Here is a 15,488-nt window from a genome sequence, read left to right as displayed (position 1 = left end):
AACTTGGTGGTTTAACTATCATTTTGACCATTTTATATTCATGAGTATGCTTGTTTTTTTTATGTTTTGAACTTTTTTCTAGAATTTAAAGAGAAAATATATGAAGGAAAAAATACAAAATAGTTTTTTGAGTTAAAATTAGTTTATATACTAATTAACCATGAAAATTAAAAAAATAATATATCAACAAGATTCTACAAAACTAGTTGATTTATTTTTTTTCTAAGAGATGCAAACAAATCTAAAATGTTTTGTTTATTAGTCCCGATCTTCATCATGGATCTCAATCTTTAATCTAAGTAAAATACTAGTAATGATAATTCAAATTAGGAAGGAAACATTTGAAATGTTGATAGGATCATTTTAAATTACGGATGGTAAAATGAGTCAATCTCGTCTGTTTTGCTCCGATTCACTCATGACCGTCAAAATTAGGACAAATCGGATTGATCCGTCTATGTTATATGGACTAAAATTGGTAACTCATGTTGCTAAAAAATGGGTTGGTCCGTCACTTTTCAATTTTTTGTTTTAAACCTATTTATTTGATTGTAATCATTAATATTATTTTTTGGACAATAAAAAATACAAGGAAGAGAAATAAAAATGAACTAAACTTTTATATTATAATCAAATAAGATTTAATGTCTAATAAAATAAAATAAATTTAAAACTTCAATTAATCAAATGATGTATAAACAAATAAATATAAATAAATTTTATATAAAATATTGACAATCACTAACTTTGATTAAAAAAAGCATGATATTACTATTTAAAATTATAAAAAAATAAAAGAGCGAGTTAGGCAACCGCCTACGGGCTGATGGGTTGGTGGATAAGGCAAAGGTTGATTCTCCCTGCACCTGATCATTTTGAACTGGCACCCAATCACATATAGGAAAAGACGAAACTACCCTTAATGAATATGAAAATACCTTAAAGTGTGATTTGCACCCATTGTCATGCACCCAACCCTATTCTTCTTCTTCTTCGTTTGTGCGAGAAGCAGCAGTCGCAGCCACCGTCGTCTCCGTTTGTTTGTTTCACCATCAGTGACCTTCATCATCGCAGGTAGAGCAGCAGCCGCCACGGTCAGCTTCAGAAGTCGAAGAAGGAACCATCGTTGAAGAAAGGTACTCTGTCATGCCTACTGGATATTTTTATCCATAATTCATTATTGATTTTCGCATATTTTTATTCGTAGTTCACTATTGCATTCCGGATATTTTTATCCGTAATTCAGGAATGACTTCCGAATATTTTTATCCACATTTGAGGAATGACTTCTGGATATTTTTATCAGCAGTATTAGTGGTTTCAGATATTTTTATCCGTAATAGGCATTTGACTTGCGGATATTTTTTTTTCAAAATGTTGTTGTTGTTTTGCGGATATTAATATTCGTATTAGTGTTAGGTAGTTTAGGGTACTTGGCTTTTATGGAATTTTTCATTTGTTGTTTTATACTATATGTGTTATAATTTTTTTATATATGTTGGATTGAATGTTATTTTGTTATATATGTTGTAAGATGGTGCAGACTAGAGGTGGAGGTAGTTCTAATTTGGATCGCGTGCGACCAACTGCATCGGTGAGAAGAAAACATGGTGGCCCTAGTACTTCAATTCCAAATGAAAACTTTGAAGATTATATTGAACAAGAAGAAGTTGAAGTTGATGATGAAGGCTATCCAAGAGAGTCATTGGATAAGTCCTTACTCGTTAATTATGAACATCATGTAGCGAAACAGTTGTGGGATGGTTTGGTAAGTAATAAAAAATATTTTTTTTGTATTTGGTATGTATTTATTTATTGATGATATATGTTGATTATTGTAGGATCGTGGTGAGTTGAAGGTCGTTTCACATGGGAGGAAGATAAATAAGTTAGGAGCACCTCATGAGCGCATACAGGCTGATGTAGAATTGTCTGACTTAGGTGGTCTGCTTCATGCTAGTTATGACAGTTTAGACTGAGGACTGTTGTGTGCTTTTGTAGAGAGGGGGCATGCAGAGACAAACAACTTTCATTTACCGGTTGGGGAGATGACCATCACTCTTGATGATGTGTCAAATTTGTTGCATTTACCCATTGTCAATCATTTTTACACGTAGGAAACCTTAGATTCAGATTCGGCGAATGATTTATTGGTAGAATCCCTCCATGTTGACCGTGGACTTGCATATGAAGAAACAAGACACTATCAGGGAGTTCATGTGCGCCTGAGTTGGTTAAGAGATGTGTACGAAGACGCATGCTCAAGGAGGTAGTGGACTGTGGCTGTCAGAGCTTACTTACTTCACCTTGTCGGTTGCACTATTTTTGCGGACAAGAGTGCTACATCAGTCAGTGTATTTTATCTTGGGTTTTTTGTTGATTTGAGGCTTACCGGGGGATATTCTTGGGCAGTAGCTGCCCTAACTCACATGTATGAGTAGCTAGGAGATTGTAGTTATGCAAACACTAAGCAACTAGCTGGTTATGCGACATTGTTGCAGGGGTGGATTTATGAGCACTTCCCGTCTATAGGGATGAGACGTATGCAAGCACTGTATTATGAAGACCAACCTCGGTGTAGGCTGTATGATGCTGGAAAAGGTAATTCAATTGTTGTTGTTCGATCACAGTTGGATACATTGACACTAACTTCCATTCGATTTTGTCCATACAATGAGCACAAGGAAGAACGTCCATTCGAGTGGATTTCCTTATTCTGTGGTTATTTGAGGCTTGGAAATTGGACACAATTGCACATGCCAAAACGTGTTCTGCGTCAGTATGGATATACACAGATCATCCCTCGCAACCCATTTGTACTTGGACATGGTCATCCGAATACAAATGAAATGGACTGTCGATGGTTACATTTCAATGATTATGTCATACATGACTATGCCATAACACCTCATCATGACGTTTACGTTGAAGATTACATGGCTTGGTTTAGATCTGTATCACATCCATATGTGATTAATACGGATCAGGATGAGCGTCCTGTACCGGTACCCTCAGATGCACGTGATCACAAAGCAGTGTCAAGTCATCCTGAGGAGTCACATCATGCTCTGGTATGCTTCTAACATTGTTAACATATTAATTTGTATTATCTTTTTCTAACAGTATGTCATTCATGCTTGTAGGGTATTTGTTGTAGAATTACACAAACATTACAACCATTACTTAATCATGACGATGTCGTGGAGGACAACCCTGTTCGGGAAGGCATACAAACAGCCATTATGTTAGCACGATGAGCGACTGATAATAGAGTCGTATATGTCAAGAGACATGCACGTAGGAATGATTGACAATGTATTAGGATTTCTTTTTATGTAATATTTTTATCCATGACAATGTATTTGAACTTTATCTATATGTTTCAATATGGATTTTAATATTGTTATTAACAATGTTTTCGGTTTCTGCTTCATGCTACTTACAATGTTTTAGTATTTCAGTGTATTAACCTACATCACTTCCGGACACTGACATTTGTAGGCACATCACTCACTTCTGGATGTGGTTATCTGCAGGCACATTTGTGACTTCCGGATATGGTCATCTGCAAGCAACATTTTGACTTCTGGATATGGTTATCCGCAGGCACATTTGTCACTTCCGGATATGGCCATCCGCTGGCACCTCACTGACTTCTGGATATGGCCATCCGTAGGCTCCTCATAATTGTGTAGGACAGCTCGCGATGACCTCAAACTCTTTATCAATTGACAACTCAGATGAAGATTGTTCAGTTGCAATGTCTTCAAAGCTTAAACGAATCCACATCACATGTACTGATTTAAGTGGTATGCTACCAACACCAAATGAAGCCAATTGACACGCACAAGGATGACCATGAGTACATGTAAGAGTACATCCACACCTACTTTTATCAAACCCCATTGATTTAACCCTATCAACCTCTTCCGGAATAAGGTTCAAAGCATATTTAGACACAAAACCTGACAATTTTTTGTAAGTTGTAACCTTAAACCGATGTCCAACCACATGCAGACTCTTTTGGGATGAAGCTTTGATTGCATTATGTTGTAAAATAATCATCTTATTGATGGAATTCCAGCAGAAACATAAATTCCCCATCGAATTCTGAAGAACTCTCTTTAGGCTCTAGTGTGTCGCCTCAACTCTGTTACTTGTTGTGTTTCCTAAGTGCATCGCCTTATCTATCCATGCCTTCACAAAATTTTCTTTATGTGGACGTAACCATGTTTCCATCACATAATCAACAAATATAGGCCATGGAGAACAGACAACTCGAAGAGCATTGACATGATTTTCAGATGCCTCAACAATATCACAATCCACAACAGATCCCCACACTTCCATTACTTGATCCCATACCTCTCTTGGATGCACCAACATTTTACATTTTGTTTTCACATTTTTATCAATGTGAAATCGACAGAGCAAATTATAAGCTTCAGGAAACACCATTCTAATTGCATTCATTAAGACAACATCTCTATCACATACCACCGCCCTAGGGCATGAATCAACTCTAAAAAACAACCCTTTAAGTTTGTCAAGGGCCCACAAAAAAAATATTTTCCTTTTCTGCTGCTAGTAAACAAAATGTAATGGAGAAAGTCAAACCTGTTGACGTAATCACAACAACCTCAAGTAACGACATCCTATACTTGTTCGTCTTGTACGTACTATCCATTAATATGACAATATTAAATGAGTTCACCAGTTTTACTGAATCTGGGTGTGTCCAAAATATATCTTGCACAATATTCGAGACCTCATCACACCTACACCAATGCACATACCTGTCTCACTCCAGTAACAACATCAGTTGTTGCATTTCTGTTTTGTGACCTCGTTGTGATCTTCGGTGAACAGTCATTGCATTATAAACCTGCTTAATCGTCGTCACATTCTTCTCATTTCTCTCTTTCATGGTTAGTAAAATATTTCTTGGCTTGATCGAAGTTTTAGTCATATCCTCAACCATAACCTTTTCCTCTATACTTAACTTTCCAGCATACGGATGACCCACCATTGTCTCTACCAAATCATGATTGTGAGAACCACAAATTAATTCAACCATCCACCCTTGGCTGGTTTGCCTTGCAATTTGAAAGGACACTCACACTTCCTACTTCCCGTTCGACTGACATCTACTTCTTTTTTATATCGTCTGTATTTACCTCCTCTCTCACAACCTAACAATACGTAGGTCATCCTTCCTCGTTGGTCCGTCCATGTATCCGACCTTAATATAACAATAACAAACCCATAACTATAGCCAACACTTCTCGTTCACTCTAACAGCTCATCTCGATCACGGAATACCTACAATAACATATGCCAAATTTTAAAACAAGTCATAAAAAAAACATTCACAACCCAACATTGACCATACCTCATTTGTAGAAAATGTCTCACTACACTCATGTGCCATGTGTTCATTATCTAATGCGTTATAACTTATTGACTGCTCCAGATCAACATCATCTAATCCATCCCACACATCAATCTCCCCTAAAACTCCCATGTATGACTTTGTTGTATCCATTGGGTTGCTGGAAAAAAAAAATGAACACTTAGCTTCCAGATAAATAAATCCATAAGAAAAAAAAATATCAACACTTAGCTTCTGGATATATACATCCGGATTGCATAAAACAATCCCGGATATGTACATTCATAAGCCAATTTTGACCTACGGACATGGGCGTCCGGAAGCAACGAACCACACTTCCGGATGTTGACATCCGTAATTGAAAAAATTGACTTCCGGATATTAATATTCGTAATACAAAAAACAGACTTCTGGATGCCGATATCTGGGACCAGCTGAGCTCGAACGAAACACCAGAAACGAATGAAAAATGACTAATTACCTCATTAACTTGACAAACGAAGCTTACACTGAACGTCCGTGCACAACAATGAATATAACCTCCTCTTCTGCAGCTCAAAGCAAAGCTTCACCACAAGAATGAACTTTCTCTACATCACCATACACTAATTTTCAAAATGAAAAAGAGAAGACACAATGAAAATTTTAAAAATTCGTCCGGTGCCAGTGATAATTGATCGATGCAGGAAACAATTGCCTAAGACAAATAGTAACCTATGATTCCAAATGTTGACCCATTTCACTAAGAAGCCGACCTACCATACATGACTTACTTTGTCACTTCTATTTTAAAAGATATAAAAACATATATTTACTTTTACATGTTTATCCATCTATATTGCTTGTATTGGATTTTTATATGTACGCACAGGTAAGAGACATATATTTTAATCATGATTTAGAATTTGAGTTTCATTTAATATTGCTAATTATTTGATTAAATTTGAATCATAAACATAAGATAATTGGATGTTGTCTTGATCAGGACGTCAAAGTGTCAAGATACAGTGTGCTCTTCTCAAGCTTTATAGTAGTTGTCATTTCAAGTAATACACTAACTCATTTTTTAACTTATAAGTTTTGAGTTGATAAACTTATTTATTGAATTAGAAATATTTGGTAGATTATTTTTTTTACCCGAATTTGCAAAAATTATAATTTATTTAAATTAAATATTAGGTAAAAATATTACATCTTTAAACTATTCTAAAATGTTGCGAGACAATGTCTAGTGACATGACAGGAGTCGCACTAAATTTAGGATAATTAATTTTAAGTTTGTAAAAAAAAAAACTAGTTGAATATAATAAGAAGGAGTGACTTGGGAAATTTAAATTTAATTTAAATAAAAAAAACAATTTTGTCATATTCCAGATAAATAAAAACCAAAAACAGTTAAAGCTTTAAATTGCCATTTTTGAGTGTTGAAAGGCTAAGAAAGACCCTAACAACCGAGAGAGTGAGTGGGTTTGAACGATGGAGAATCCAAACGACGAATTGTTCGACGAATGGAATCACGCGATGATCGAAGAGCTCTTTGTCCTCACTGCAAGCGCACCGAAACCAACCTCTAACCCTTATTCTTCTTCCTCCCCGGAGGACCACCGCTTCTTACCACCAAATCCATACTCTAACGCCGTTCCCTCAACTTCCTATCACCCTCCGCAACCGCTTCCTTCCGCCGCTTCCTTCTCGCCACCGCGAGAGCTATCTCAGAGGATCACCGCTGTCATTGTCGATTCGCCTCCTAATCCTCCTTCCGACAAAGACCTCGAGATCGAACGCTTAAAGGTAGTATTCACGAATCTCCAAATGGAAGTAAATGCACCAATCTTCCATTTTTAGGTCTTGCACTTTATATTCAAACTTGGTGTCGTTGTTTATTCTGTTTTTGTTTTTATTTACTGAAATGCCACTGTGTTACTTTACTACCACTTTCAAATATTTCTGCAGAAGAAAAAAAAAAACTGTTAGGAAACAGGTTGAGAGCAAGTGTCAGTTGGGTGAAAACATAAATATTTTCTCAAAGGGGCTTCCGTTTTAGTATTGGAATTTCGACGTGGAGGGTAATAGAGGGAATATAATATACATGTTCTTTGATTTGGTCAGTGAAATTTTGTCATCTGATTTTAAGATATTTAAGGTGTCTTTTTCAATCGTTATTCCTTGAGATTTCTATTGGTAGTGCTCCCCTATCTGTGTTGTTGTTTGTTATGGAAGTTACAAGGGAGGGAAAAAGGTATTTGCTATGCTGGATTGTTCTAATGTTTGTTAAAATGTTAGCTTATTTTTTTCTTGTATTAAACTTGGCATGTTGGTTGGCGGCAAGAACAGAGGGAGCTGGAACATGCAACAAAGCAGATTGCAAATCTGGTATGGCTGGGCAACTATATAGACGCATTGTCTTTTTTTTTTTTTTTTCTGAGGAGAGGACTAGATTCTGTTTATTTGTTCACACTTCTGTTACTGCTTCAAATTTTTTATTGGGAGTCGATTAACTGTTGGAATATCATAACTCAACTGCATGCTTTCAGGAAAAAGAGCGTGTCAAGTTAAAGAAAGAAAGAGACAAAAAAGAAGATAAACCCAAATTCACGTCTTCTAGTAACGAAGAAGAAAGTGGTCGCGCTAAGTTTACAAAGACAAAGAGTATAAACAAGTAAGTCATTTTTTTAATAATGACTCCTTTCAGTTGCATCTCAGATTAGTCAACGAGAAAGCTTGCAGTTTAGCTCTTTAATTTATTGCAGCTTTATACCATGTTGCTTACATATATTGAATCATGTCATGTGGTAGAAGGCACTGAAAATGATGTAATAGGATGAAAAGGGGAACTTAACTTTCTGCTATGAAGTTTATGAGCCGATGCTGAAATTAACAACTGTTGGAGTAATTGTTGGTGAATATGTCCCTATCACTGTTTGTATTACTTATGCCATTGCAAATTATGTATTGTGTGACAAATGGTTTCAGCTAAATAAACAGTTTGTCTGAAATATTTAATAATTAAATTGCTTGAGTAATAGAATAGTCTAGAATGACAAATAAGCATCCAGTGTAGCATATCAGGCTAGAGGTTGTCTCTTAATTTTTATCCTTACTCACTCTAATGTAATGTTGCGTCACATGTGGCATAAAATTATTATTAACCTGGGGAAAAATTGACAGGGATTTCGGAACTCTTGATCCCAATTGTCATAACACCTCTTCAAAATTTAAAAATGGAGTATCTTCAAACGATCCAATTGGTGAGACATGAGAAAAATATATCTCTCATTTTAAAGAATTTTCTGTTTACTTCTTACATGTGACAACCCCTTGACTTGTTTTTGTTGTATGCCAGTTGAAACTACTTTTAAAGCTAAGGGAGTTGAAACGGACATGGTTAGTCATCAAGAATCCCAAGGTGTTCTAAGTGATGATCTCTCAGCTTATCTTGATCTCTCCCAGAAGTTGCTGGCAATATGGGGATCTCCTACTAAAAAGATGGGAAATAATGTGATATCCAAGTTGCTTGTGGGTTGTCAAAGAGATTTTCATATTCTCTTTGGCTGTATGAATATGAGTATGCCCACTGAAATAACACGAGAGTTATTTTCAGATTTAAGCTCTTCAGGAGTAGCTTTGCATTACCTCAAGGATCGTTTTCATACTCCAGAGGCAGTTAAAATTTCAAATCTCTATCTTGCATTGACAAAGGTATTATTTCAGCTCTCCTTTTTTATATATCCCCCTGTAGAACTCATATATGAAGTTGTGAATTCTGATCCAATGGAAATTCCAAGACATGAAATTGTTTGGTTTGAAGTAGTGAGTAGTGAGTGACCTTCGCTTGATCATTGCTTTTGATTTTTTTCCCAAAAAAGCAAGGTAAAGAAATTGGCATGAACTCTGATGTTTGTTTGCTGGTTTATAATTTTTTTTGCTTTCTGGGGTTCTCCTCATGGTTGTTTTAAAGCGGTTTTGTTGTTAGATATACGGATCTCTCTTCTCTTGTGCCCAGTGTTTTTATTTCTGTTAATTTGTCCATGTTAGGTGTGGTACCAGGAGGATTTCCCAGTCATCATTTTCTGCATTTGTCTTTTCTAATAGTATCATAGTTTAGTTTGGTTTTCATTTTTTATAATTTTTAGAACTGGTTCCTTTTCATGGTAACATGTTGGATATGTTAACTGTTGGTATTAAGCTGGTTCTATTGTTCAATAATGTTAGTGTAATTGTGTATCATCCAGTTATTGATGTGTTTTACAGATAGCTGATGGAACAAATGTTTTGGAAGCTTTAATTGGACCACTGCTTGATCTCTGTGGTATGGAAAATGTAAGTACGTTGTGAATTAATGTTTTATTTTCCAATTGCTTGCAAGCTTATATTACTATTACCTGTTCTGTGGCTTATAACTTTTTCTTTTAAGTAGTAGGTTTACAGAAAGATGATTTGGTAGATATTTTAATGGATCATACAGGTTCTTAAAGATTCAATACTTTTTCTTTGTACGTAAAAGTAATAATTAATACTCATAGTTTAGGAAGAGTATAAATGAAAAAAAGGGAATTTTATTATAGAATTGAATGGAAAAAACTTGAAATAGGAGATCTATCCTTCAAGGGTATCCCATTCACAAAGGATTTCTCCTTTGAGCAAATGCTCAATCTACAAAATGATACAAGCAGTGATGAATCTTTTCCCTTATGTTTTCCTATTTATTAACTCCCTTACTGGCTAACTAACTTCTCCAACTTTTACTAACTAATCTGCTATTTCCTCTCTCCATACTCTGTAATGCTAACACATTAGCAAACAATATGTATTGGATTACAAGGTTGTCAAACAGATTCATAAAACAGTTTGCTTTAGGGTTTAGGGTTTAGGGTAACAGGATTTGTTTGGAAAATTTGAATGTCTGCATGAACAAGGGAACCTTCAGTTAAGGGGGATGCCCATGGAGATCTCTTTCTCCTTTTCTATGCGTATATCAACTTCTCATTTCTCTTTCCTGGGCTCTGACAGAAACTAATAACGACTTCCCTCAGCATAAAGTTTCAAATATTTGAGCCTTGTATTCTATATGTGTGGCATAGATTAAAGTTCTGATATATCTGGTTTCTAGAACCAAGTTTTGACTGTATTAAATCCATCTGAAATTGTATCATAGTGGACATCTTTGCAATGCAGTTGGCTTGCTCTACCTCACTAATTGTGAGTTATGATTTTTCTAAAATGATTTTTTATTTATTCAGGGGTTATTGAGTCATTATTTGCTCACGTCATTTTATGCTTTTGATGGTATTCTAAAATTGAAAGTCTAGTGTGGGGTTTATAAGGGTTTGGGCTTGCTTTGTGGTCTGGTTCCATCAAGGTTCTTATCAGTCCTTATACTTGTCATATTGCTTTCTCAAGTTTGTGAAACTAATTTATTCAGGTGTTCTTTTTTTTTGTCTTGCTCTCTATTTTATAATCCATAAACCTTTACTGACAAAATTCCTCCCTCTTGCATAGGTTGTTATTGTCCATAGCTCTCTATGTGTACTGCATATGCTTCTGAAGCTCCTACTGGAATTGGAAAATAATGCTGGAAGGAGGTATGCATTATTTGAATAACCTTTTCCCTTGTTTTTAACAACTTTGTGTTAATTGTGTATCCTAAGGTTACCATTTGAATTGTTGATTTGGTTAAAATGCTTTGTTGTAGAAAACAATTCTTTAATATGAGGCTTTCAGAAAATGCTGCTTGGCCTTTGTGGTATAGAATATATATTTTTCTAGAGTTTAGTGATCTGTACCTTTTCACCCCTTTGGCGGCTAGACTAAGAATCCAGGATATGTTATAAGTTGGCGGACGGCTTTACTTTTTGTGAAGTCACTTCTTCTATCTTTCCTTGTTGCTGTTCCTGTTCTTATGAACTTATGATTTGATCTTTCCAGTGCACTCTGCTCAGGGACAATGTCTTCATTGAAGGACTTTGCAATGGGAAGGACCTTGTGGATTTTGGTGTAAAAGATGAAAATCTTGTCGATGAAGAAATAGAAAGCAGAAAAGAATTCCAGAACCATCAAAACTCCTTACAACCTCATGTAAATTGGGTGTATCTTTTTGAGATAATGCATCAAATTGCCACGAGGATCACTGAAGAAAGAGTGAGAGTGGAGGCAGTATCTATTATGAAGCTGCTTTTCGTGAGAAGTAATGCTTGCTTTGAGAGGGAGCAGTAAGTTTTAAGGTCCTGTTTTACTTTTAAAAATTGGCTTATGAAGATATCATGTTCATGTCAAGAGTTTGTGTGAACACAGGTTTAGCCAGAAAATAGTTTTTAAAACTATTTCAGAATTGCTAAAGAAGGATGCTGGGCTGTGTGTGAAGAAACACACTCTAAGACTTCTATACCTGGTTCTGAATTGTAAGCTTCCTCTGCTAACCAATTTATCAATTTTTTTTCATAAAGTACTACATAGTTTGATTACTGGCACCCTTCATTTCAATTGTTTTAGCAATTGCTACATGTAGACTTATAACTCTCTTGTGTCTTTTCTTGTAGCTTTGTAGGAATGTAACAGTTTTGAAAGAAAATAAATAATTTCCTGTTTTTTTTTAAAATTGTTAAATCCAGTCTTACCATGTATACGTCAGTCGGCTTGAATGAAATTATTTTGCAATACTCCTTTTAATAGTTTCTTCTAGTCCCTAATTTAAGAACATGTGAGTTTATTTGCAAATTTGTTAAAAATCAACAAAACTTTGTTGCTTCCTTTTTGTTTCTTGTTACAATGATGGGATGGGAGGTTTGGAGTTTTATTCTCCTGCATCAATTTTATGTAATGAAATATTGGCAAAACTGACTGACAACTGTCAAATACCCGATAAAATTCATGAACTCAAACAATCTTAGTTTGACTCTCCATGTTTTGATATCTGAATTGTGAAGTTTACAAAGCAAGTGCCAGTTTACATGATATCACTTGTGTTATTATAGCAGAGTTCTGAGTTCTCTCAAATACTCAGTTTGTATCTCTAGCTCGGGTGACCTGGTGCTTGAAAGTTCTTTATTCCATAACATTTTTCTTTCTACCACTTTCTATCATTACCTCTCTTTAGTAACCACTTTTTGAGTCTTTGCCCCATATTGTGTGCTATTGGGCTTTAATACCTGTTAATCCTGAACTAACATACACCCTTATAAACAGTAGAAGGATGTGGTATTTCTAAAGTAAATTCAATACCGTGTTGCTTTTACACAAGGTCTGATACTTATTGAATAAAGGATCTTCAGACAGAACATGCCTTGAACCACCTCATACCTGACTTCATGGGATATCTATTTTAGATTTCTAGTTTTAAATTGAGCGTTAATATCAATTTGTATGTGCTGTTGCATTCGATGCAGGTCCTAACTTTTTATTTGTATTTTTTGAATTTTTATTTTCACGCATTTAAGGTCCAAAGCTGTTGGCTGCTTTCTGCTATGGTTGTAAAGAGGGGGATGATAGCAGTGCTATGGATAAGAATGAATCGACTTCAGATTTCCAAAATTTTAAAATCATCCTTCAAGGATTGTCTGATTGTGTAACCTCTCATAGAGTTGGTTTACTGGTATGTTTGCTATCAAAGATACTTACACCGGCATACCATGCTGCAATTTGGTATATCAATTGAGATGTGATTAATTTATTATGAATTCTGTTGATATCACATTTATTGTGATATTGTCCAATTGATTGTACAGTTTCCTGCCGAAGAATCACAACTCATTAAAGACCTTGTGGATTTTTTTGGGGGTTCAAATTGAAGATAATTTATAGAATAAATGAGTTACTTAAACATTGAGAAGTGAAAAGTGTAGCCATCTTCCACACTTAATTTAACAAATACGTAAATAAATTAAGTACTCTTCTAAAACTTTTGGACAAAAAATTAAGATTTAAAGCTTTATTATTCTCTTCTATGATAAGGATGTAGTCAAGTAATTTACTTCAGTTTGGGAAAAGTAATATTATACATATTTCAAAATATTACTACCTAAAATTTAGGTCATTGCAATTTCAGGGATTGAAAGTAAGCAGAAATGTGATTCTTGTGCTGGCATTCCTTGCATCGTCTGGACAACTGGGTTTTGAAATTTTTGTTGGTCATAGGCTCTCAAGTAGAGGGGTAAACTATCTTATGTTGATTTTGCAATTACTTGTGTCAGAGATGGACCTCGAAGCTGGATCACATGAGCAGCAGACAGAAATTTTCAGGGAGAGGTAATAAAACTGACTGTTTGGATACAATCATAAAAATTGTTCATTTCTTTACTTATCCTTTTTTAGATAATGAAAAGTTAAGTGTTTGTAAATTTGTACTTTACAATTGTTTTTCTAATGGTTCGTTTAGTCCATTTGTTTTATGAAAAACTGAATATGTGTGTGTATATATATACATATATTTCATTTCTCCATTTGTTTTATGAAAGGAGAATATATATATATATAATTCCATTTCTGTTTATATTTTGTTTCTTATCGATTTTTTGCGACTCATTTCATTTGTTGAACTGTCAGGACATTTTTGATACGGGAGATACTGATATTACTTAACAGACTAGTGTCGAATCCTTTATATTCTGGCACTGTATTGCGAGGTTTAACGACCACTAGGGATATGGCTGGTTTGGCAATTGATGTTGCAAGCAGATTATCTCGGAAAGGAAAAAAAAATGAGCAGCAGGACAGCATGGTGAAGCATATAAGAGAAACTGAAATTGTTGACCTTGCTCGCCTCTTCAAGAAAAGGGTATTCACATATTTAGGTGATGACATATCGTGAAGTCTCTTCTTCCACTTGCTCAGTTTTTGTACATATGCACGTCTGTATCATCCTACGAAGGTAAGGAACTGGTTCTGAAATTCTGCACAAGCAACAACAAATTGTCATTCAGCCCAGGATTTTTTGACTGCCATGAAGAAAGTGTTTCTTATTCAAAAGTCACGTAATCCAAATGTATTTAGTGCTCCAGATTGAGCAATGGCAGGTTTGAGAAAATGATGTACTGTTTTTGTTTTTTTATTCTGATGTACCATATTTGTAGAAGTGTGATTTCCCTTGGATTGTCCCAGTCTACCATTTTCTCTTCATTTTTTGTCTTGAAAGAGTTTTAAAAGTAAAATTCAAAATAATGCATTTAAAAGTAAAGTAGAAGTGTTATTCGGTAGGTTTTTTTTTTTTTTTTTTTAAATTTACAAGAGAATATATAAGACGACAAGTGCAACATGGGAAAGAATGAAAAAACTAAGTGTAAATATTTACATGTGCGGATGAAAAATTATCACAGATGAATGTTAATATGATGTCACCAAATTAGACATTGAGACTACATTAGAATATATGAAGTATATTCGCAGTTATATTATATTGGTAAAATAAATATCATTATTTCAAGTATATTATGACTTTAATTTAATATTGTACCATAACATTGTTCGATTTTATCTTTTTTTTTTATAATTCTCATGCAATTGTAATTTTTCTAGTGTAATTGTTTCCTTTAAACTAATATATGTTTTCCCATCTTTTTACACTTGAATATCATGATTATTTTGTTACGTTAATCATAATGATTCTCTCATAAAACTTTGATTCATATGAATTTTTTAATTCATTAAATGATCTTTAATTTATATTTTAAGACGACTAGCATTGTTTTTTTTTTAAGTCATAAATAAAGTAACTTTCTATAAGTTAAACCTCATTATATTTTTAAAATAAAAAGTTTAATTTTAGAATTTTAAAACAGAATACGATTTCGTTGATCCACGCTAGTATGAGTTTTGGTTGGGTTTGAAAAACAAACTGAAACCTAATAGAGCAAACCAGCAGAGAAAATATATTTCCCCTACTTAGTCTTCTGAATCAAGGTAATGGAGATAGAAGGTTTTGTCTGTCTTCCATCTGCATTAAGAGTTCATCGAGGTAATTTTGTACAACTTCTCTGTTTTTTTAATTTATTTTTCATTCAATGCTAAGCGTAGTTATATTAATTTTCATTTGCATTGATAATAAAATATAACTTGTAATAGGCACGACTGCTGATATCACATTATTTCTTTAATCATAACAAAA

The 15,488-nt window shown here is 34.5% G+C and overlaps 1 protein-coding gene across 1 annotated transcript; it reads left to right on the top strand.

Moving 5' to 3' along the window:
• The first annotated feature begins 6,799 nt into the window (after positions 1–6,799).
• Positions 6,800–14,503, top strand: LOC137811199 (protein SENSITIVE TO UV 2). Its single transcript, XM_068612838.1, has 12 exons — positions 6,800–7,183; positions 7,727–7,765; positions 7,927–8,051; positions 8,561–8,640; positions 8,736–9,091; positions 9,644–9,712; positions 10,892–10,974; positions 11,332–11,601; positions 11,684–11,790; positions 12,826–12,980; positions 13,434–13,633; positions 13,931–14,503. Exons 1-12 carry the CDS (start codon positions 6,869–6,871, stop codon positions 14,193–14,195), a joined length of 2,064 nt encoding a protein of 687 aa, XP_068468939.1. The 5' UTR covers positions 6,800–6,868; the 3' UTR covers positions 14,196–14,503.
• Positions 14,504–15,488: the final 985 nt, after the last annotated feature.

This window comes from Phaseolus vulgaris, chromosome 2 (assembly GCF_000499845.2).
Source record: "Phaseolus vulgaris cultivar G19833 chromosome 2, P. vulgaris v2.0, whole genome shotgun sequence".
Classification (NCBI taxonomy): domain Eukaryota; kingdom Viridiplantae; phylum Streptophyta; class Magnoliopsida; order Fabales; family Fabaceae; genus Phaseolus; species Phaseolus vulgaris.
This window is presented reverse-complemented; position numbering and strand designations above follow the sequence as displayed.

Excerpts from the sequence above, each read along its gene's own strand:
- LOC137811199 (XM_068612838.1), top strand. The coding sequence starts at position 6,869 with ATGGAGAATCCAAACGACGAATTGTTCGACGAATGGAATCACGCGATG. Across the intron at positions 8,052-8,560 it reads AAGACAAAGAGTATAAACAA|GGATTTCGGAACTCTTGATC; the intron begins GTAAGTCATTTT and ends AAAAATTGACAG. Across the intron at positions 10,975-11,331 it reads GAAAATAATGCTGGAAGGAG|GGACAATGTCTTCATTGAAG; the intron begins GTATGCATTATT and ends CACTCTGCTCAG.